At 46.9% G+C, this 25,000-nt stretch overlaps 1 protein-coding gene and 2 long non-coding RNA genes across 3 annotated transcripts in view; 1 reads left to right on the top strand and 2 right to left on the bottom strand.

The window, feature by feature from the left end:
* Positions 1–25,000, bottom strand: part of LOC118380966 (neuron navigator 3-like) — a 280,541-nt gene that overhangs the window by 164,799 nt on the left and 90,742 nt on the right. Inside the window, 3 exon segments of the mRNA XM_052508924.1 lie at positions 3,368–3,396; positions 3,399–3,541; positions 8,438–8,510. Coding sequence (XP_052364884.1) covers positions 3,368–3,396; positions 3,399–3,541; positions 8,438–8,510 — 245 coding nt within the window.
* On the top strand, positions 775–2,682 carry LOC127924323 (uncharacterized). Its single transcript, XR_008117676.1, has 2 exons — positions 775–1,280; positions 1,356–2,682. It is a non-coding gene; the product is annotated as an uncharacterized LOC127924323 (long non-coding RNA).
* Positions 22,587–24,376, bottom strand: LOC127924328 (uncharacterized). The gene is made up of 3 exons (XR_008117681.1): positions 24,257–24,376; positions 22,957–23,063; positions 22,587–22,731 (listed from the first exon to the last, which is right to left on the bottom strand). It is a non-coding gene; the product is annotated as an uncharacterized LOC127924328 (long non-coding RNA).

Below are 25,000 nucleotides of genomic sequence, written 5' to 3' on the forward strand. Positions count from 1 at the left end.
GTTCAGTGGATCAGACTACATTGTCCTAGATTGTATTTTTGGTCAGGAGATCCAGACAGGGCTGGTCACGCCTGTGAAATCAGACAATGCGGTACGCAGGTTAGCGTTTATTGGGATGAGTCTTGTCCTTGAGGCAAAACTTCTGCTAGAAGGGCCATACTGTAAAAATGTATGAAAACAAAAATGTGCTTTTAGTCTTGATTAAGGTTAGGGTTAGGCATTAGGATTAGCAGTGTGGTTAAGGTTAGGCATTAGGGTTAGCAGTGTGGTTAGGGTTAGGCATTAGGATTAGGAGTGTGGTTAAGGTTAGGCATTAGGGTTAGCAGTGTGGTTAAGGTTAGGCATTAGGGTTAGCAGTGTGGTTAGGGTTAGGCATTAGGGTTAGCAGTGTGGTTAAGGTTAGGCATTAGGGTTAGCAGTGTGGTTAAGGTTAGGCATTAGGGTTAGCAGTGTGGTTAAGGTTAGGCATTAGGGTTAGCAGTGTGGTTAGGGTTAGGCATTAGGGTTAGCAGTGTGGTTAAGGTTAGGCATTAGGGTTAGCAGTGTGGTTAAGGTTAGGCATTAGGGTTAGCAGTGTGGTTAAGGTTAGGCATTAGGGTTAGCAGTGTGGTTAAGGTTAGGCATTAGGGTTAGCAGTGTGGTTAGGGTTAGGCATTAGGGTTAGCAGTGTGGTTAGGGTTAGGCATTAGGGTTAGCAGTGTGGTTAAGGTTAGGCATTAGGGTTAGCAGTGTGGTTAATGTTAGGCATTAGGGTTAGCAGTGTGGTTAGGGTTAGGCATTAGGGTTAGCAGTGTGGTTAGGGTTAGGCATTAGGGTTAGCAGTGTGGTTAAGGTTAGGCATTAGGTTTAGCAGTGTGGTTAAGGTTAGGAATTAGGGTTAGCAGTGTGGTTAGGGTTAAGGTTATCAGTGTGCTTAAGGCTAGGGTTAAGGTTAGGTTCAATGACATTGTGGCTGTTCCAACTAGTGTCCCCTCTGCAGAGCAGTACAAGATTCATGAAGAAAAATGCTAACCTGCATGTCATACGAGCAGAGAGGTGAATGCTAACCTGCATGTCATACGAGCAGAGAGGTGAATGCTAACCTGCATGTCATACGAGCAGAGAGGTGAATGCTAACCTGCATGTCATACGAGCAGAGAGGTGAATGCTAACCTGCATGTCATACGAGCAGAGAGGTGAATGCTAACCTGCATGTCATACGAGCAGAGAGGTGAATGCTAACCTGCATGTCATACGAGCAGAGAGGTGAATGCTAACCTGCATGTCATACGAGCAGAGAGGTGAATGCTAACCAGAGAGGTGCATGTCATACGAGCAGAGAGGTGAATGCTAACCTGCATGTCATACGAGCAGAGGTGAATGCTAACCTGCATGTCATACGAGCAGAGAGGTGAATGCTAACCTGCATGTCATACGAGCAGAGAGGTGAATGCTAACCTGCATGTCATACGAGCAGAGAGGTGAATGCTAACCTGCATGTCATACGAGCAGAGAGGTGAATGCTAACCTGCATGTCATACGAGCAGAGAGGTGAATGCTAACCTGCATGTCATACGAGCAGAGAGGTGAATGCTAACCTGCATGTCATACGAGCAGAGAGGTGAATGCTAACCTGCATGTCATACGAGCAGAGAGGTGAATGCTAACCTGCATGTCATACGAGCAGAGAGGTGAATGCTTACTCAGAGTATATTTCACTTGAAACACTTTACAGCTCAAGCTAATTGGCTAATGTAACATGTCCTCATATTCCCCTACAGTTGAATACCTAAAAATCCTTCTTGTGTCGGTTCTGAAATATTAATGACAGACTGATTAATCATCCTGGTTTGCGTCAGATTTTAGACACACACCGTATCTGGTTCTCCATTAAAAGCACCACCACACCGACCACTTCTCTACTGGGAAAACAATGGCTTCCTGTAGCAGTGATGTGCTGTGGAGCATCGCATCTCGTGGGGTGTTGATTTACTAATCTCCCCCAGGGGAATGAGACGTTACTGGGCCTGGCAGACCTTGAGGAAACCGTGGCAGATCCTGGGTGTTGTTGGAAGCCAGCCCCATACATTTAACTAGCCCTCTGGTTCCTGGCTCCTTATGGCCTCCTGGCCTACTTCTGCTGTGTGACATCACCAAGGCCCGGCTTGGGGTATCGGACCCGCACCTGTCGCTTGTTGCTGCCTCTGACTGGGAGAGGTCCCAGAAAGCTGAGGCCCGAGAGGGAGGAATGAGGGGCAGCTGTGCCTCTCTGCGCACCCCTCCCACCCATAACCAGGCTAATACCCCTAGACTCAGTTATTCAGTTATAGCCTCTCAAACTCTGCCCCTCCTTGCCTCTCTCCCTCTCTAGCGTTCCGCAGTCCTGACAGTGACCAGAGGATCAACACCGGGTACCTCAGAATACATCCATACACCAGCAGCAGGCCAGACCAGGGCCTGGTTGGGATGGTTGGGAGGTGTAACCTGAGCTCGCCATGGGAATGCCACCCATCTGTGGCACTTTAAACCTCTCTTGGGATGCTTCTCTCAGGCTGGGCTGTCTATTTACATCACATGGGCCTGGATCCCTTCCTGTTTTTACTGCTTAGTGGGCAGCGGCAGAGTCCACTTTCTGTCTACTTCTGCAATGTGTTGAAATGTTCCTCTGTTAGCTCCTATCTGTTTATTAAATGGTCAAATGTCTGTCTAAACTACTGGCACACAGCTCGGACACCCATACATACCCCGCAAGACAGGCCACAAGTCCAAGTCCAGAACAGACTATGGGAGGCACACAGTACTACATAGAGCCATGACTACATGGAACTCTATTCCACATCAAGTAACTGACGCAGGTAGTAAAATTTGATTTAAAAAACAGATAAAAAAACACCTTATGGAACCGGGACTGTGAAGCAACACAAACATAGGCATCGACACACACACACACACACACACACACACACACACACACACACACACACATAGATTTAGTACTGTAGATATGTGGTAGTGGTGGAGCAGGGGCCTGAGGGCCCACAGTGTGTTGTGAAATCTCTGACTGTATGGTAATGTTTTAAAAAATTATATAAACTGTCTTAATTTTGATGGACCCCAGGAAGATTAGCTGCTGCCTTGGATCCATAATAAATACAAATGGTGTGAAAATACATAGCAGGGACCTGTTTGGACGAGACAAACTCAATTTGAACCGTACACCAAAGTCAAAATATCTCAAGATCAAATGTGTTCAGAAGCAAAATAACACACCAGCATAGTGGCTGCAAATGTGACTAGTAAACCATTAGTAAGGAAAATGCAAAACTGACCCAAAATGTAGCATCTAGCGCCAACTTCACCCGAAGCCATTGAGGACAACTGAGCCTACCTGGACTGCATCTCTGGTTGCGTTTTGGGGGCTGGCCGGCGCCGCCCCCAGTGGTCTGGTGTGTAAGCTCTACCAGGGACTGGTAGTACTGCTGCTGCTGTTGCTGCTGCTGCTTGTAGCGAGACAGGATGAAGAACAGTCCCAGGATGGTCTTTAGATTCCCATTCCGGATCTCTGACGGGTAGACAGGGGAACAGAGCACATCATTATCAGGAACGTGGGTTCAAATCTAGCTGCTGCCAACAATACTGAAATGTATGCACGCAGTACTATAATTGGTTTGGATAAAAGCGTCAGCTAGCTAAATGACATATATTTACCGCCCTGTGTGATTCCTGGCTTGGCTAAGAGAAGACACAAACACACATCTGACACAAGGGAAGTGAGTATCTAGTGTTGTTTTCGTCTCAGAATGAGGAAGTGAGAATGAAATAGTGAGTCAAGTACAGTGTGCTATTACTAACGGAACAAGTGTCTAATTTAACTGTAACCGTGGCAACCTATTTTTGAATTTCATTTTGTTGATATTGACTATTTCACAATTATTGCACTAGGGATTCACCTAAGACCACTGGCTGAGTGACTTAGTCCTCGTGAGAAATGGGTTCAGACTAGGTTGCACACATTCACTCTAAACTTACTCTAAAATGCTTTTAAAGTTAACTTCTCCCTGAAAAACAAAGGGAGCCTATCAACTGTGATATGATTAATCTGAAATCCAGGAATGAAAATGTATCTCTCCACTCAGCCCCCGTCATCGGAGCGCTAACGCATCCACTTGTGAAATGGCTTTTCATATCAGAATAGCTGACACAGAGGCTGTTTGAAAGATTTCAACAGCTGACACAGCAGTTTACGTAACGGGGCTCAACTTTCTTGGCCTGTTGTTTGGCGATTACAAAAGTTGGAAAGATTAATCTTTACGTTTTCGATTTCAAACTCCAGGAAGCAGTCATTTATACTGTTACATTGCAGCAGTCCAAACGGGCAGTATTCACTTGAAGAACAAAACGGCCCACATTCATTCGGCAAAGCAATTTGTCACTGGCCACAGAATAATTAGAGATTTACTGTGTGGAAAACAATAGCACAACAGAAATACAGGGCCTTTTGAGGTTACTATTTGAAACATGAAGGACCAGTTACCCGGAACCAGATTAAGCCTGTTTGTGGACTAAAAAACATGCTGAATGGAGAATCTCCATTGAAAGTGTTTACTAGTCCAGGACTAGGCTTAATCTGGTTCAAGGAAAACCATCCTAAAGAGTAAGAGATAGAAGCAGTTGACCATGTGAACATCTATTCAGACATTCAGACAAATACAGACATTTGATATCAATGTGACCAGTTGTCTCCTCGTGCTTCATATGGATGTGGACAAATTCATTAAACACAGATATCGCAGCAGGGTTGTCATTTAGAGAAAAACAAAACAGCTGCGATTTTGAGGAAAATGGAACCGAACTTAATCCAGATATCGGGTAACGGAGGGAGGTCCACCATGATAGGGTTTCCTCTAACGCCAGCCTGCTCTTAACCAGCCTGCTTTACCAGCCTGCTTTACCAGCCTGCTCCCACTCTTTCTATTCAGCCTGCTTCCAGAGACCCTCTCCTCAGAATTATCCAATTATGGTTAGTTATGCTAAGCTCCATTGGCCCCACCATACAGGAGCACATGTCTTATGCCCAGTTTCAAAGCAACGTGGGCTAAGTGCTGTCAGCACTTCGGGGCCAGTCCTCCTTGGGCCACAGTCAGAGTATATGGGCCCCGCTTCGAGGGACTTTTAAGTGGTTGACGCGGTTTCATTTAACCTTTGTCTTTTTGGGGCGGATTTTACGAGCCACAAGGACTTCGGAGGAGGTAGATGGAGGGTTCTGCTAGGCCTGAATGGTACAGGAAAAATGGGCCTGCTGAACCGCTCCCACCCAATTAATCTTTCCTGGATTTAATCCCCAGACGCGGGACGATTTAGCCTTGGCCTCTTTCAATAACATTTGACCCTAACGACCAAGGCTGCGAACTTTGACTGTAGAGAAAGAGGAAGTTATCCATTTCCCTTTCAAAAGTGATATGATCTGAGGTTTTTTTAAACCTCGTATTATACATTCTCTTCCCCTTTCAGCTACTCTGTTCCCAACCAGCTGACGATCTGAATCTGAGTTACATCCAGAACTGGTCCTGACCTGTGCATCTTCCTGCTAGTTATCTGATGAAGGCAGAATATATGGACTGCTGGTTTTACAGAGTGGTGGACACAGTAGGCGTGATCACCATGTTGGGGATCAGGAGGGTGAGTATGCGTGTCCTCACTGACCCGGCAAGGAAAGGCATTTAAGTGCTAACCAGGCTAGGAAAAACAGACCTATTCGAACAGGCATCTGTGACCACAGAGATCAAGGAGTAGGTTTGGGCTCATGTCACAGTCGTCACAGTGAGAGCAGGGCCCTGCCGTCCAGATGGTTCTCCCTCACCGTACAGACCCTGCCACCACTTAATGACCTGCCACGGATGACCCCTCTCTGTACATGGCTATGAACTGCAGGAAGGACACTTTTAGAGGTTCACACCTGCTTTTAAAATATTTGGTTTAGACTAGAGCGAGTGACCTTTGAATAGATCTCAGCAGGCACGGATGAACCTGTGGGTTAACTGGTGGAACTGAAAGCGGGTGTTGAAGACCCTGGCAGAACAAAAGAGTGCTGGACATTGAAGGGTTGTTGTACCATTTGTTGGCTGTTTTCATTGAACAGAAAATGAGGAAGTCCAGTTTTATTATGCTATGTATTAAGTCTTTGTTTGCTTGCTATGAAGTTATATCAGGGGTGTTTCCGGGACGTTGACGCATGCGACAAACAAGATCATTAAATCTGGCACATCTGAGGCTGAGGTCGCCCACAAGACGCCTTTCTGGAGGTTTTTTCCGAGAAGATTATTAGATTGTTTTCTGGAAAAATCCTATACCCTCCAAGTACATCAAACGTCCCGTTTCTTTTCAAATTCCACGCCTCGTAAAAACTAAGCACAAGCGTATGGAGGCCTCAAAAGTCTGCAGATCCCACAGCTAATTCAATGAAGCATAGTCCTCACTAGCTTAGGGGTATATGGAATGACTGGCCCACTCCTCATACACATGGCCCAGGGGGACGGAGACCCACGCCTGGCCCACTCCTCATACACATGGCCCAGGGGGACAGAGACCCACGCCTGGCCCACTCCTCATACACATGGCCCAGGGGGACAGAGACCCACGCCTGGCCCACTCCTCATACACATGGCCCAGGGGGACAGAGACCCACGCCTTACCCACTCCTCATACACATGGCCCAGGGGGACAGAGACCCACGCCTGGCCCACTCCTCATACACATGGCCCAGGGGGACAGAGACCCATGCCTGGCCCACTCCTCATACACATGGCTCAGGGGGACAGAGACCCAAGCCTGACCCACTCCTCATACACATGGCCCAGGGGGACAGAGACCCACGCCTGGCCCACTCCTCATACACATGGCCCAGGAGGACAGTGACCCACGCCTGGCCCACTCTTCATACACATGGCCCAGGGGGACAGAGACCCACGCCTGGCCCCTCCTCATAGACATGGCCCAGGGGACAGAGACCCACGCCTGGCCCACTCCTCATACACATGGCCTAGGGGGACAGAGACCCACGCCTGGCCCACTCCTCATACACATGGCCCAGGGGGACAGAGACCCACGCCTGGCCCACTCCTCATACACATGGCCCAGGGGGACAGAGACCCACGCCTGACTCACTCCTCATACACATGGCCCAGGAGGACAGTGACCCACGCCTGGCCCACTCTTCACACATGGCCCAGGGGGACAGAGACCCACGCCTGGCCCACTCCTCATACACATGGCCCAGGGGACAGAGACCCACGCCTGGCCCACTCCTCATACACATGGCCTAGGGGGACAGAGACCCACGCCTGGCCCACTCCTCATACACATGGCCCAGGGGGACAGAGACCCACGCCTGGCCCACTCCTCATACACATGGCCCAGGGGGACAGAGACCCAAGCCTGACTCACTTCTCATACACATGGCCCAGGAGGACAGTGACCCACGCCTGGCCCACTCTTCATACACATGGCCCAGGGGGACAGAGACCCACGCCTGGCCCACTCCTCATACACATGGCCCAGGGGGACAGAGACCCACGCCTGGCCCACTCCTCATACACATGGCCCAGGGGGACAGAGACCCACGCCTGGCCCACTCCTCATACACATGGCCTAGGGGGACAGAGACCCATGCCTGGCCCACTCCTCATACACATGGCCCAGGGGGACAGAGACCCACGCCTGGCCCACTCCTCATACACATGGTCCAGGGGGACAGAGACCCACGCCTGGCCCACTCCTCATACACATGGCCCAGGGGGACAGAGACCCACGGCTATAAAAAAGTAACCCAATAGCCTGTATATTTAGGTACCCTCTTCTATTCCAGACTGGCAAAGTCACTTTGCTGTTTTTAGGTGGACATAATTTAGAGTATCTGGTCAGAGTATTGGGATGGCTATTTGGGCTGTTCCGACAGGTCAAGGGCATCGTCACTTCCCCAAACTTTAGAGGGGGAGTTAAACTGACGGGGGGTCCAGGAAACAAACACTGGTCTTAAATAACAGTTGGCCAGTTACTGTGGGGCAACTTCAGACATGTTAACACCCATACGAGTAGGGCTGTATATCTGATTCATAGCAGCTTGTAGGAGGAGAGTAACCTCAAATGGGCCATTCAAAAACTATGTGTAGTTAGGTTGACCGATCCTGCTATAACTCTCAACGACACATTTAACTTCCTTCCATCCTGTGATACATTTTTCAGCTCGAGACCCAAATAAGAAATTCACCGTCCTTCCGTGACCCAATAACCCAAATCGAGAAGAAATATAAGTATTTTCAGAGTCCAGTTGTGGTACCGACCCATAGCTTAAGAAACCGTACAACCACAGTCCTAGTTCCTAGCCTTGTCTCAAGCCTCATGGGTTAACAATCATCATTATACATTCATCTCCATTAAAATAATAAGAATTCAGTCTTACCTTCTGAGGAGAGCCCTTGTACATTCACTCCTCTTGCATCCAGGAAACTGAGGCAGGCGTCCAAATTTTCGGTCTGAGGACAGAAAGAATATGAGGAGATGAACAACAGTCAGTGGAGGAAAGCATGGTGGTTGTGGAGGACTGTCATGGACTGGCTACTTCACATTCAATGTGCAGAATGTCTCAGGGGGATGGAGTTAGGGGCTGATCAACCCATTGGCCATAAAGCACCCATTGTCTGATTATGGCAGAGCCCGTTTGACCCGAACGTGACACAAGGAGTCAGCCGGGCCGTCTGACATAGTGACCACAGTGTGTCCCACCTACACAGCCCACAGCCCCAACCCTGGTCAATATGCAGTATGTATACAGTACAGGAGATGTGGCCCACTTGAGGCCAATTACGACACAATACACAGCTGACAGGCAGCAGTAGAGTCAACAGCGATACTCAACCTCCCTCAGAGTGACAAAGTTCTACTGAGTTCGAGGCACTGACCCTTTTATATATGAACCACTGTGCATTCCTTGAGAGTGGCTAACGCCTGCCACCGTTTGCATGGCGGGTAGTCTCAGCCCTCGGCACAGAGGGCTTTCATGAGAAGGTCACCACAGGGCAGAGAGCTCCACTGGGCCGTATTGTACTGGGGCTGTTGTGAGGGCGGGCTGCGCTGGCTGGCTGGCTGGGCTGGGCAGACAGGCGGCGTCCAGCAGCAGTGGAGTTTAATGGAATCCTTCTCCGTGCTGCTTCAGTCTAAACCCTAACCAGCCCTGAGGGGAAACGCCCCCCAAAGGAACAGGGACACCATCTCAGTAGTCTGGTCTGGAGTCTGACCTAGACTGTTGACTAAATGACTGTAATATAAATGCACGTCAGTGATGACATCAGACCTTAATAAGCCAATAGTGGAGGACCGCCGGGCGTCTCTGACGACGCCCGCCTGCAAGCCCTCTCAGATCCCACACATCTTGGTTGTGACTACATTTCAGTTGTAACAAGAGCACATTCTGTAGCGTATCAACATTACACGGATGGTGTCCAGCCCCAACCTGGCCCCAACCTGGCCCTAACCTGGCCCTGACCCATCTCAGGGTGGAAGGAGGTGTATTTACAGCCAGTCGTACAGACGGGTGGGTCTCCACTGACTTCAATGTAATGTACCACTCCAGCCTCCAGCCCTGCACCAGCCAGTGGTAGCCTGCAACAGGAGGGCCAGGGGATGGATGGCTGTTTACTCTGCCTGTATCAACAGGGTCGGGACCAGAACATGGGGATCACAGCCTGTTCATCTGCCTCCACAACACAAACAGGACTGGAAGGGAAAAAAGAGGCACAGATGTCGGGCTGTTCACATGTGGTATGTTCCACATATGCTGAGCCAGACACCCCAACAACCTAACAGTTTGATTATACCCTTCTCTCGTAAAAATGTGTTTGAGACATTCATCTCAGCGGAGTGACGTGCTGAGCACCGTACATTATGGTCATCATTCCCCAATTAAGTCTAGTCTAGTTAGCGAAGTATCAAATCCACATTGGTGCTGTTCCATTGAGGGCGGTTGTGGGGGGAAAAACGGAGGCTACCAGACAAATTCAGATGAAGCACAAAGCATCTGTGGAAATTACTGTCATATAAACACAGATGAAATGTAACTAACGGGACACGCAGGGTATCACCTCAGCCTCCTTGGACTAATGTTTCAATAACTAACGGACACGCAGGGTATCACCTCAGCCTCCTTGGACTAATGTTTCAATAACTAACGGGACACGCATGGTATCACCTCAGCCTCCTTGGACTAATGTTTCAATAACTAATGGGACACGCAGGGTATCACCAGCCTCCTTGGACTAATGTTTCAATAACTAATGGGACACGCAGGGTATCACCTCAGCCTCCTTGGACTAATGTTTCAATAACTAACGGGACACGCAGGGTATCATCTCAGCCTCCTTGGACTAATGTTTCAATAACTAACGGGACACGCAGGGTATCACCTCAGCCACCTTGGACTAATGTTTCAATAACTAACGGGACACGCAGGGTATCACCTCAGCCTCCTTGGACTAATGTTTCAATAACTAACGGGACACGCAGGGTATCACCTCAGCCTCCATGGACTAATGTTTCAATCACTTCTGTTTGAAAGGGCTGCTTTAAAAATAATTAACAACGAGGGTATCACCTCCACGGAGCCTCACTAATGTTTATCCACAGGGACATGAGGGTATCACGCAGCCTCCATGCACTAATGTTTCCAGGCAGGGACTAAGCAGGGTATCACCAGGACTAAGAGACTCCGGGAGAGTGAGGGCATGTTGAACTAATGTTTTAATAACAACGGACAGAGGATCAAGCCTCCTGACTAATGTTTGCAATAACACGGGACACGCATGTATCTCAGTCCTTGGACTAATGTTTCAAGAGTGAGAGAGACCTGTATCCTCAGCCTCTGTAATGTTTTAATAACTAAGACAAAAACAAACTCAGCCTCCTTGAGGCAATGTTTCTAACTAAGGACACTGATGTTCTCAGCCTCCTTGGACTAATGTTTCAATAACATTTTGGGGACAGCTGGTATTAGCCTTCTTGGGTCTAATGTTTAAACTGACGGGACAAAGCTGATCACTTCATCCTTAAATGTTTCAATAACTAACGGGACACGCATTTCACAGCCTCCTTGGACATAATGTTTCATTAACGGGACACGCAGGGTATCACCTCAGCCTTTGGACTAATGGAACATTTTGATGAGGACACTCGGATCATTTCAGCCTCCTGGACTAATGTTTCATTTAACACATCCACACCTCAGCCTCATTAAAATGCCATTTGGATTTTGAAACAAGCATTTGAAAAATAGGGACATTTTATTTAGCACTCCATGCATCTGTTGGCCAGAACAGGGAAGGGAGATGCACCATCAGAAAGGCAGGGGCATGTTGAACGGGCACACAAAGCACAGATTGACATAATACAGAAGTAGATCTGTTAAGTTTATTGAGTTAATTTGTATAATGTTCGTTTAAAAAAAAAACAAAAATGTCAAATTGAGGCACTTTGTTCTGCAACTGACATTCTCAAAAGATGAGACTATTAGATAAGCTGAATTATCCTGTGGGTCTTGCAGTTTAACTGCTCACAAAGCTCCCAAGTCCATTTAAAATGTTTTCTAAGTGCAGCCTTAATGTTCCACTGTTTTCAAGTAACCGCCACATTTGGTGGGTGGTTTGGCTTTGTCATATATTTTAACAGGTTCTGGGAACTCGGATCATTTCTGCTCAGATGTAAAATGGACATTTTTGATCTTCACATAAGTCAGAACAAGCACATTGGAAATGGAACATTTGATGGGACATTTTATTTAGCACTTTCTGGAACTGACAAGAACACAAACAGAATACTGGAAAATGACTGCTGATTTTAGGCAAGCACAATTGACAGAATACTGAAGTCATCTTGTTCAAGTTTACGGCTCAGAACAAATCAGAAACCATGTTTAATTCTTCACACTGCACAGATCAAAGATGAGACTCTGACTGAATAAATGGTGCTGCTCACCACGCTCCAGAACAAGTCACAGAATACTGGTGAGGCTTCTCCAACGGTTTCAGAACAACACAGAATACATTTGGTGATTCTTCACCGACACAACTGTCAAAACAAACACAGCCTCAATACTGGTGCTTCACCAAAAGCAATCTGTTTCAAGAACAACACAGAATACCTTCCGTTGATTCTTCACCACGGCTCAGAACAACACAGAATACTGGTGCTTCACCACGGCTCAGAACAACACAGAATACTGGTGCTTCACCACGGCTCAGAACAACACAGAATACCTTGCGTTGGTGCTTCACCACGGCTCAGAACAACACAGAATACTGGTGCTTCACCACGGCTCAGAACAACACAGAATATTCTTGGCTCAGAACAACACAGAATACTGGTGCTTTCACCTTGCTTCACCACGGCTCAGAACAACACAGAATACTGGTGGTTCTTCACCACGGCTCAGAACAACACAGAATACTGGTGCTTCACCACGGCTCAGAACAACACAGAATACCTTGCGTTGGTGCTTCACCACGGCTCAGAACAACACAGAATACTGGTGCTTCACCACAGCTCAGAACAACACAGAATACCTTCATTCTCACTTCACCACGGCTCAGAACATGCCACAGAATACTGGTGCCAGTGATAAGAGTGCTTCAAAGCTGGCAGCTCAGAACAACACAGATTCTTTGATTTTCTTTCATTTATTTGAACAACACAGAATACCCCTCAGAGAAGCCATGCCGCCTATACTGCCATTAACTCAGTGCTATGCTAAGAGTGCTTCAAAAGCTGGCAGGGACCCATGTAAGCTTTTTTACTTTCCAAACCTGTTCCATTGAGTTTGAACACTGTCAGAACAGAAGGGTGAACACAGCACACCCGGCTGTGGTGGTGATGGGCCATAAATTCCTGTGGGCCCTTGTCTAATGAGTGTAATGAGCAAGCCGATGATTTAGGCTAGAACATCACATAACTGAGATGCTTTACAGCATGATGGTGCTTTAATCACTGTAGTCGGGCCTGGGCTTTGAACTCCACATGTTAACAGGCCGACGAGGCCTCCTCTCACTCTGAAACTTAAAACAGCTGAGGGAAACAGAGAGGTTTTAGGGGAGAAGAAACTTGACCAAGACCCTTTATTTGTTTGGTCTTGATGTATTTGGCTCTTTTTAATTTTAAGGGAGGGGTTTCTGGTTTAAAGAGGCAATCTGGCATCAAACAACAGCATGGCATTCCCCTGCCTCTGTTTTGGTAAAAAGCTGAGGGATGGGCCTGGAGAAATGTAACCACTCTCAAATTCACAGACAGAGTTATGGATGCAAGGACTGATCAAAGAAATCTCAATTATATTTTTATGCATGTTTTGAGACTTACAGTGTTTGTTTACATTTACAATGTTTACAAACACTGGAATAAAACAAGCTTATATGTTGGGTTCTGATGGGGTCAGTTGAAGAGCGGTCATGAGGCATTTAGTTATTAATAGTTCTTCAAGAATCAATAGTTATACCTATTGATTCTTGAAGAATATATCTCATTCATGTAGAAGTCCAAAAATGGATGAAGCAAACTACAGATGGCCCCTTTAAGGCTTTTTGTGAAGTATGTTACAGCAAAGGTGAGGCAGTTGGTGCTTTCACTCTCTGCTGCCTGCCGCTTCTGAAACCAACCTGAAAGGAAGTGGCTCATGCCCTCCCCCAAAGACGCACCATCATTCTCCATTAACATTCCCCCTCTTTTCTTTCTCTCTCTTATCCCTCCATCACCTCAGCAGTCGGCTCTAGAGGGGGCTGACATGCTGCCTTTTCCATCGATCCCCAACCCCCTTCAGAGCCGGCCCATCACCCTCCATGCATCCAAAGTGGGAGACAGCTGATAAGCCATGAATAAAAATGGAGTCTCTCAAGCGGTCTACTGCCATTGATAGGCACGGCTGGCACAAACGACTGGCACAAACGACTGGCACAAACGACTGGCACAAACGACTGACACAAACGACTGACACAAACGGCTGACACAAACGACTGGCACAAACGACTGGCACAAACGACTGGCACAAACGACTGGCACAAACGACTGACACAAACGACTGACACAAACGACTGGCACAAACGACTGACACGAATGACTGACACGAATGACTGGCACAAACGACTGACACAAACGACTGGCACAAAACGACTGGCACAAACGACTGGCACAAACGACTGGCACAAACGACAAGTACAAACGACTGGCACAAACGAATGACTGACACAAACGACTGAGCCACGAATGACTGGCACAAACGACTGGCACAAACGACTGACACAAACGACTGGCACAAACGACTGACACAAACGACTGACACAAACGACTGACACAAACGGACTGACACAAACGACTGGCACAAACGACTGACACAAACGACTGACACAATGACTGACACAACGACTGGCACAAACGACTGACACAACGACTGACACAAATGACACAAACTGGCACAAACGGTTGACACAAACGACTGGCACAAACGACTGACACAAACGACTGGCACAAACGACTGACACAAACGACTGGCCGACACAAACGACTGGCACAAACGACTGGCACAAACGACTGGCACAAACGACTGGCACAAACGACTGGCACAAACGACTGGCACAAACGACTGGCACAAACGACTGGCACAAAACGACTGCACAAACGACTGGACACATTAAGCAAACGACTGGCACATACGATTTGACACAACGACTGGCACAAACCACTGGCACAAACGACTGACACAAACGACTGGCACAACGACTGGCACAAACGCTGGCACAAACGACTGGCACAAACGACTGGCACAAATCTAATACAAACGACTGACACAAACGACTGGCACAAACGACTGGCACAAACGGCACAAACGCTGACTGACACAAACGACGGACTGACAAAGCGACTGACACAAGCGACTGGCACAAACGACTGACACAAAACGACTGACACAAACGACTGGCACAAACGACTGGCACAAACGACTGACACAAACGACTGACACAAACGACTGACAAACGGACTGACACGAATGAACTGACACAAACGACTGGCACAAACGACTGACAAACGACTGACACAAACGACTGACACAAACGATGACACAAACGACTGACACAAACGACTGACACAAACGACTGACACAAACGACTGACACAAGCGACTGACACAAGCGACTGACACAAGCGACCACACATTACAGCAGAGGGGGCTTCTATACACATCACTGTAAGGTAATCAAATCTGACACATTACAGCAGAGGGGCTCAATCAATCATCAGGGTAATCAAATCCACTGTAAGTGAGCCGGTTAATCTAATATCAGTCAAGCTCCGGATGGTGGGTGTGTGAGGGTTAATCTAATATCAGTCAAGCTCCAGATGGTGGGTGTGTGAGGGTTAATCTAATATCAGTCAAGCTGCGGATGGTGGGTGTGTGAGGTTAATCTAATATCAGTCAAGCTCCGGATAGTGTGTGTGTGTGAGGATAAATGTGGTTATTGCATATTTTAGTTACTCAATACAGATTTTGGGTGACAGTCCTAATCATCTCCACTGACTGGTTCTTTCATACGGCTGTCAGATAGGGCAGGTTTTACACAAACCTTGGAAACTTGGGAAATATACAGTCTCTCTCCTATGTTAATGCACTTGTGTTTTACTTGATTTCCCCTGTTCGTCAGTGTCAAGTGGACTTCATTAATAGTCATGTATTTCACAGCTTTAGCAGAGAGGGCAAGCTTCTTATTGGGGCTGGTCCTACATTGAATGGTCTTGCTGTATGTTTTCAAATGAAAACTTTATTCCACCATTGTATTAATTTTCTTGAAGACGAATACAGAAACGCAGGAACTCTGGTCTGCAAAAATACAACCCTGTTCAAAAATACACAAATAGAATAGCCAAGAGGATTTTTTTTTCAGACATTAAAATTCATTCAGCATTAGTATAATCCGCCAACCAGTAGCATCCACAGCTTGGTAGCTAAGAATTCACCACTACCACTATGACGTCATCATACGTGAGCCCAGCAGTGCAACAATGCGGGCGGACGTTGCTGTCGACAGGCTACAATGGGAGCTCTGTCGTGTCTGAGGCTCTTCACAGAGGAGACCAGCAGGGTGAAGCGTTGGCATCTGAAAATGTCCGTCTACATAACCTGCTGACCAGTCAAGTAGCAAGGTGAGAAATGCCGCAGCTCGCACTGTTTCCTGCCACCGACAACCTCACACGACCCCCAATACCTACCGAGCCAAACTAGAAACTGTGGGTGCATCCCAAATAGCACCTCTATTACATAAATAGTGCACTACGTTTGACCAGGGTGTCATTTAGGATGAATCCCATGTCTCTGCTACAGGGCTGAGATTGTAGACTTTAGAGGAAAGGACATTGTGACGATCCTCAACAATTGATTGAAGCAGTGACACTACCCCTATCACATCGAAGGTGATTGAGAGGGTGGCCGTGTCGAGACGGTTAAAGGCAGAATGGAACGATAATAAAAGTCGCAAGGAAAAGTGAAGGGTCTTTTTCAGAGCTGAAATCTCTTGGAGCGTAAATGGACTGTCCATAAAAAAGTATTTTGGGAAGTGTACCATATTTATGGAGAACACGAGGAAAGAGAGATGGAGGAAAAAAAAGGGAGAGAGAGAAAGAGAGAGCGACTGAGACAGATGGAGGTGGTCAGGAACGTCAGCTTTGTGAAGGAGAGAACAGAGATAGATCAAAGGTTAGCAATCCTCTGGCAGAACCTTTTTAACAGGTCAGCTGTTTCCCCTTTTAACAGGACATCCGTCGAGCCTCTTTTTATAATGAGAGATTAAACGTGTCCATGTGGGGTAGAACTGACATAACAGGCCTGTAGGTGTTCCCTCGTCAGTTCTACAATAGTCTACTGTGTAGACACATGAAAGGGTTGCCCCGCCCCAAAAAATGTCCTCCCATGGCCTTCATGCAGGAAGAACGGAAATTGGATGAGGGTTTGGAGCAAATCCATGGCAATGAGCAATGAGATAGAAACTCAAACAGAGATGCACAGCTTCAATCCTCCACAGACCAGCTGATTTTCATTCATTTAACTAGGCACATATTTCTACCTGGGAGAGGTGCGTGTTCTGCCAATGGATAACATTCATCAGTAAGTGGGAGAGAGAAAGGATAAGCAGCAGGACTGTAGAACACGACGGCCAGAGTTGTGACTAGAGAATGATCCTATCCAACTGCATTTATAGACGGTGAAAACACTGTTCCAACTATCCAGCTGCTCACAGCAACTTCAGGTCAATTATCTATCTATTATCAGGGGAATTCAACTCTTACCCTACGAGGTCCAGGGTACTGCTGGTTTTTCTGGTCAACCTGATAATGAATTGCACCCAGCTGGTATCCCAGCTCTAAATCGGTCTCTGGTAAGAGGGGAACAATAGCAACAAGTAGTGGAACTGGCTTTGAGGTCCAGATTTGAATGAGAGGGATATATGGCATCATAGTGACACCCAGGGACACTCCCCAGCCTCATGAACCTTCATATGTCACATCATTACCAGACCAACTGATCCTCATCTCATAAGAATAGGCTTGACAGCTGGAGCTGGCAAATCCAATAACCAACCGGTGCAATAAAACAGGGCAGATGTTGAACAGTGTAGCCACAAAGGAACTCACGCCTACACTTCCCACCAGGTATACATGATCCATCTAAGAGTGCTAATACCAGACTGTATTAACACTGACAGTGTCGGGCGACCGAGGTTAATGGGATGGGCGCATGCTGCGTGTCCTCATCCGTCCGTCTTGCACACTGCCAACAGATTGGCCCCAGATGGCGCCAGGCTGCTTCACGGGTCCTTAACCAACACCTAACTCTGTTATACCTTCCATGTGACCACTGGACCATGTGACGGGAGAAGGAACCAACCAACCTCACTTCAACTGACTAATGCAGCCTGAGGCTCAACCAAGCAACCTCACTTCAACTGACTAATGCAGCCTGAGGCTCAACCAACCTCACTTCAACTGACTAATGCAGCCTGAGGCTCAACCAACCAACCTCACTTCAACTGACTAACGCAGCCTGAGGCTCAACCAACCAACCTCACTTCAACTGACTAATGCAGCCTGAGGCTCAACCAAGCAACCTCACTTCAACTGACTAATGCAGCCTGAGGCTCAACCAACCAACCTCACTTCAACTGACTAATGCAGCCTGAGGCTCAACCAACCAACCTCACTTCAACTGACTAATGCAGCCTGAGGCTCAACCAGGCAACCTCACTAGGTTCTCAAGCCAACCAACTGCAGCCTGAGGCTCAACTGGCATCACTGCCTCAAGTCTCTGTAAACATAAAGATAATCACTTCAACTGATCCCCAGCCTGAGGGAAAGTCAACCAACCTTGTTTATGGCTCTGTGCATGACATTAAAACACATCACTTCAAGCTGACTAAGGACAGCCTGATGGAAACAATTACAGACAACTAATTCAATCATAATATCAATTTTTTACAACCAACCCCACGATTCTACTGATTCATCTGTAAAACCAACATCAGTACAGTGCCAACTACAGAGACACTGGGGCTCAGACTCCAGCTCACTTCAGAAGGACAATGAACTGAGCACACGTCATGTCTGCATTCAGCTGATGTGCTCGGTTAACCAAGCGATGCCAGAAATGAGCTTTATCTTTCTGCTGAACAGAGCCTTTTACGCCAGGCTGTCATTCTCTGTCAGACCATCAACTTCACTTCAACTGACTAAAGAAGCCTGAGACAACTGCTCCGTTCAAGGGCCCTGTTTGTGCACATAAAGATATAATTCCCCTGGCTACTCCATATACAATTAGAGAAGTGAGGCTCAACCAGAAAGCCTAGATTTAACAGTGGAAGAGAAGTGTGAAACATGCCGTGAGATGAAAGAGACTGAGCTTAAAAGACGTGGAGCTCACGTGATGTCTTAATGAACAGCGTGTGAGTTCCTCCCCACATGGCTACCCAGTGTAAAGAGACATAATCAGACTGTAATCCCTTTACACTGCCTTGTCCTTGAGAGAATCTCATTGGCATTTGCTTGATTCCTTGCATCCTCTCTCCTCGCCTCCTTCTCAAAACCCGTTGGATGAAATGGGCAGTGGAACCTCCCCTCTGACCATCTCATCCAATGGGTTTTGAGGAGACCAACAAAAAACACCCAGGAGACATGTACTTACTATAACTGAGATATGTGGTTTTCCCACCAAACGATCTTAAGATGAATGCACTAACTGTAAGTGCCTCTGAGCAGCTGCTAAATGACTCAAGTGTAAATGAGAGAGGATGTGCTAGGAAACACATTTGAGATTCTTCTTCTCTTGTTTGGCTCAGCCTGCCTCTGAAGAGAGCTCGTCCAGTCTCCCCACTGAGACAATATTGTACTGCGGGTCAGGATGTGGTCTACAGAAACTCCCAGTCTCAGTTCCCAGCAAACCCAACCCCAAAACACCCCAAGCGGCGTGTTTGGAGAAAGGCTTGCTCGGAATTCCAGAATCGACCACCGAGAATGGCTTGCCCCTTGGAATCGCTACCATCCCTCACATGTAAAGTATTCAAGGTTTCCTCCCACGTTTTCTCCCCCCTGGTACCCCCAGTTGGCAGGGATGCCCTACCTCTTGCTCTTTCACTAATGGAGAACAAACGTGTTGGGGTCAACTGATGTTCACTACTGGCTAGCTGGCCTTAGATAAGCGTTTAGCCACTTTCCTTTCCAGCCAGATGAATTAGCCGACCTGAGCAGAGTCAGATCAATGGGAGAGAGTCTATTATGCAATTCAGTCGGTGAAGTATAGCTGGCGTGTTGGAGAGAAGTCTGTTCCTCCTACTTCCTCAGGCAATAAGAGATAATCCTCTCCTGCTGAATTATAGTTTATTCTGTGTTGTTCAGCTACACAGCTACAATCTCCAAAAAGCTCAATGAACAAGACTTAAGGAATGAGTGGTTTTTCTCCGCTCAGTAGCGGTGATATAGACGGACTCACTGCTTTACATCACAGAGCCCTTAAAGTACAGTGTACTCCCACATTTCATCTGGAGGTATCTCTCCAGGAACAGGGTTGGAGTTAAAACCTATAGAAGGGTATCTCTCCAGGAACAGGGTTGGAGTTAAAACCTATCAGGAGGGTATCTCTCCAGGAACAGGGTTGGAGTTAAAACCAGTATCTCTCCAGGAACAGGCCGTGTTTGGAGTTAAAACCTATATTCCAGAATCTCTCCACCTGGAAGGAGGGTTTCTCTCCAGGAACAGGAAAGAGAGTTAAAACCTATAGGACTCCATCTCTCCATGAACAGGTTGGAGTTAAAACCTATAGGAGGGTATCTCCCCCCAGGAACAGGGTTGACTTAATCCCTATAGGAGCCTTTGCTCCAGGAACAGGGTTGTTGAGTTAAATCCTATAGGAGGGTTCACTCCAGGAACAGGGTTCAGTTAAAAATAGGCAGGGTATCTCTCCAGGAACAGGGTTGGAGTTAAGACCAGGCTCATCTCTCCAGGAACAGGGTTAGTTAAAACCTACTAGGGAGGGTATCTCTCCAGGAACAGGGTTGGAGTTAAAACCTCTAGGAGGGTATCTCTCAGGAACAGGGTTGGAGTGCTAAAACCTATCCTGCTGAGGGTATCTCTCCAGGAACTGGTTGTTAAAACCTATAGGAGGGTATCTCCAGGAACAGGGTTGGCTTAAGACCTATAGGAGGTATCTCTCCAGGAACAGGGTTGGAGTTAAAACCTATAGGAGGATCTCTCTCCAGGAACAGGGTTGGAGTTAAAACCAGGAGGGTATCTCCCCTGGGTAGGTTGGCAGCCTCCCCGTTTTCACAGAGGGTAACTCTCCAGGGTCAGGGTTGGAGTTAAAACCTACAGCTATCTCTCCAAAAGGAACAGGGTTAAGGAATGAGTCATTTCTCCGCTCAGTAGCGGTGATATAGAGGACTCTCACTTTACATTACAGAACCCTTAGTACAGTGTACTCCCCATTTTCATCTGGAGGGTATCTCTCCAGGAACAGGGTTGAGTTAAAACCTATAGGAGGGTATCTCTCCAGGAACAGGGTTGGAGTTAAAACCTATAGGAGGGTATCTCTCCAGGAACAGGGTTGGAGTTAAAACCTATAGAAGGGTATCTCTCCAGGAACAGGGTTGGAGTTAAAACCTACAGGATGGTATCTCTCCAGGAACAGGGTTGGAGTTAAAACCTACAGGAGGGTATCTCTCCAGGGTCAGGGTTGGAGTTAAAACCTACAGGAGGGTATCTCTCCAGGAACAGGGTTGGAGTTAAAACCTACAGGATGGTATCTCTCCAGGAACAGGGTTGGAGTTAAAACCTACAGGAGGGTATCTCTCCAGGGTCAGGGTTGGAGTTAAAACCTACAGGAGGGTATCTCTTCAGGGTCAAGGTTGGAGAACCCTGGTTTAATGACACATATTAGCTCGATCACACAGACAACACCGGAGAGGCACATAGCATCTACTGCCAACCCAGCACAACATACAGTACATGTACACCTACATTCACTAACAAACTGTTCGTAGTCTGCAGCGATAAAACACACTCTGAAAACCTGTATGCCACATCACCTCCAGTTATCCTCTGTTACCTCAGTTGTTCCTGAATTGTCATTTGACCCTCAGTGGCTTGCCATAAATCCACCCAGTTCTGAGGACCAATGTTTTCCTCTCTCCGGAGCTGCTCAGTGCAACACGGCTCCACAAGTGTGTCAGATGTTCCCTCTGCTCACGTCCGCCATATACCCCGAGCCACAAGCAGACGTGTTTCCTCAAAGTCAAGTTCCCTTCCCCACCACAGGGGCTGGCACGCCCTCTGAGGCTCACGCTGGATCAATGGGCTTTGAGTGACTGAGACCCCACACACAGTCAGGCATGTACACACACTCAGGCACACACACACACACACACACACACACACACACACACACACACACACACACACACACACACACACACACACACACACACACACACACACACACAGGCACCTCCTCCAGCACAAATCCTTTAGGGGACAGGTGGCTGGCGTCTGGACCTGCATTTCTGTGGGCAGCCCTTAGGTGACCAGTGTGTCACAGTCAGACCCAGCTCTAGCCACAAACACAGGGCTTTGGCTAGGGTTTACTGTAAGACAGAAGCCGTAATCCCCCTCAGAATCCATTAAAACTACACTCAGACTACTCGGCAATACAGCTAGCTAAGTCACTTTAATTACACTAGTGTAAAAGATGCCAAAACAGACGGACAAAGTGAGAGAACCCACTGAATTACAGTATTTAGATTGAGAGGTAATCACAAGCTGTGGGCTGTGTGCAATTAGACGTTATGCATTTAGAGTCACATCATTGAAAGAGTATATTCTGGCTAAGAGATTTATGCAATTAGGACCATAGCAGTCAGCATTCTGTGGTCTCTGAATAGTACTGTTAGGTTTCCTGCAAAAAAAAATCAAACATGTTCATGACACCCTGAAAGACCTACAAAACATGTCCTCAAGCATACAGACTTTCACAGACCAACGTTTCAATACCATGACAGTACCCTGAAAGACCTACAAAACATGTCCTCAAGCATACAGACTCTCAACCAGACCAACCTTTCAATACCATGACAGTACCCTGAAAGACCTACAAAACATGTCCTCAAGCATACAGACTCTCAACCAGACCAACCTTTCAATCCATGACAGTACCCTGAAAGACCTACAAAACATGTCCTCAAGCATACAGACTCTCAACCAGACCAACCTTTCAATACCATGACAGTACCCTGAAAGACCTACAAAACATGTCCTCAAGCATACAGACTCTCAACCAGACCAACCTTTTAATACCATGACAGTACCCTGAAAGACCTACAAAACATGTCCTGCATGGGAAACTCTCAACCAGACCAACCTTTCAATACCATGACAGTACCCTGAAAGACCTACAAAACATGTCCTCAAGCATACAGACTCTCATCCCGACCAACCTTTCAATACCATGACAGTACTCTGAAAGACCTACAAAACATGTCCTCAAGCATACAGACTCTCAACCAGACCAACCTTTCAATACCATGACAGTACCCTGAAAGACCTACAAAACATGTCCTCAAGCATACAGACTCTCAACCAGACAAACGTTTCAATACCATGACAGTACCCTGAAAGACCTACAAAACATGTCCTCAAGCATACAGACTCTCAACCAGACCAACCTTTCAATACCATGACAGTACCCTGAAAGACCTACAAAACATGTCCTCAAGCAACAGACTTCAACCAGACCAACGTTTCAATACCATGACAGTACCTGAAAGACCTAACATGTCCTCAAGCATACAGACTCTCAACCAGATCAACGTTTCAATACCATGACAGTACCCTGAAAACAAAACATGTCCTCAAGCATACAGACTCTCAACCAGACCAACCTTTCAATACCATGACAGTACCCTGAAAGACCTACAAACATGTCCTCAAGCATACAGACTCTCAACCAGACCAACCTTTCAATACTGTGACAGTTAAAACCTACAAAACATGTCCTCAAGCATACACTCTCAACCAGACCAACGTTTCAATACCATGACAGTACTCCGAAAGACCTACAAAACATGTCCTCAAGCATACAGACTCTCAACCAGACCAACGTTTCAATACCATGACAGTACCCTGAAAGACCTACAAAACATGTCCTCAAGCATACAGACTCTCAACCAGATCAACGTTTCAATACCATGACAGTACCCTGAAAGAACTACAAAACATGTCCTCAAGCATACAGACTCTCAACCAGACCAACCTTTCAATACCATGACAGTACCCTGAAAGACCTACAAACATGTCCTCAAGCATACAGACTCTCAACCAGATCAACGTTTCAATACCATGACAGTACCCTGAAAGACCTACAAACATGTCCTCAAGCATACAGACTCTCAACCAGATCAACGTTTCAATACCATGACAGTACCCTGAAAGACCTACAAAACATGTCCTCAAGCATACAGACTCTCAACCAGACCAACCTTTCAATACCATGACAGTACCCTGAAAGACCTACAAAACATGTCCTCAAGCATACAGACTCTCAACCAGACCAACGTTTCAATACCATGACAGTACTCTGAAAGACCTACAAAACATGTCCTCAAGCATACAGACTCTCAACCAGACCAACCTTTCAATACCATGACAGTACCCTGAAAGACCTACAAACATGTCCTCAAGCATACAGACTCTCAACCAGACCAACCTTTCAATACCATGACAGTACCCTGAAAGACCTACAAAACATGTCCTCAAGCATACAGACTCTCAACCAGACCAACCTTTCAATACCGTGACAGTACCCTGAAAGACCTACAAAACATGTCCTCAAGCATACAGACTCTCCCAGACCAACCTTTCAATACTGTGACAGTACTCTGAAAGACCTACAAAACATGTCCTCAAGCATACAGACTCTCAACCAGACCAACCTTTCAATACCATGACAGTACCCTGAAAGACCTACAAAACATGTCCTCAAGCATACAGACTCTCAACCAGACCAACCTTTCAATACTGTGACAGTACCCTGAAAGACCTACAAACATGTCCTCAAGCATACAGACTCTCAACCAGACCAACCTTTCAATACTGTGACAGTACCCTGAAAGACCTACAAAACATGTCCTCAAGCATACAGACTCTCAACCAGACCAACGTTTCAATACCATGACAGTACCCTGAAAGAACTACAAAACATGTCCTCAAGCATACAGACTCTCAACCAGACCAACATTTCAATACCATGACAGTACCCTGAAAGACCTACAAAACATGTCCTCAAGCATACAGACTCTCAACCAGACCAACTTTCAATACTTGACAGTACCCTGAAAGATACAAAACACCATACAGACTCTCAACCAGTACAGTCTGAAAGACCTACAAAACATGTCCTCAAGCAT

This window comes from Oncorhynchus keta, unplaced genomic scaffold (genome assembly GCF_023373465.1).
Source record: "Oncorhynchus keta strain PuntledgeMale-10-30-2019 unplaced genomic scaffold, Oket_V2 Un_contig_3943_pilon_pilon, whole genome shotgun sequence".
NCBI classification, from domain to species: domain Eukaryota; kingdom Metazoa; phylum Chordata; class Actinopteri; order Salmoniformes; family Salmonidae; genus Oncorhynchus; species Oncorhynchus keta.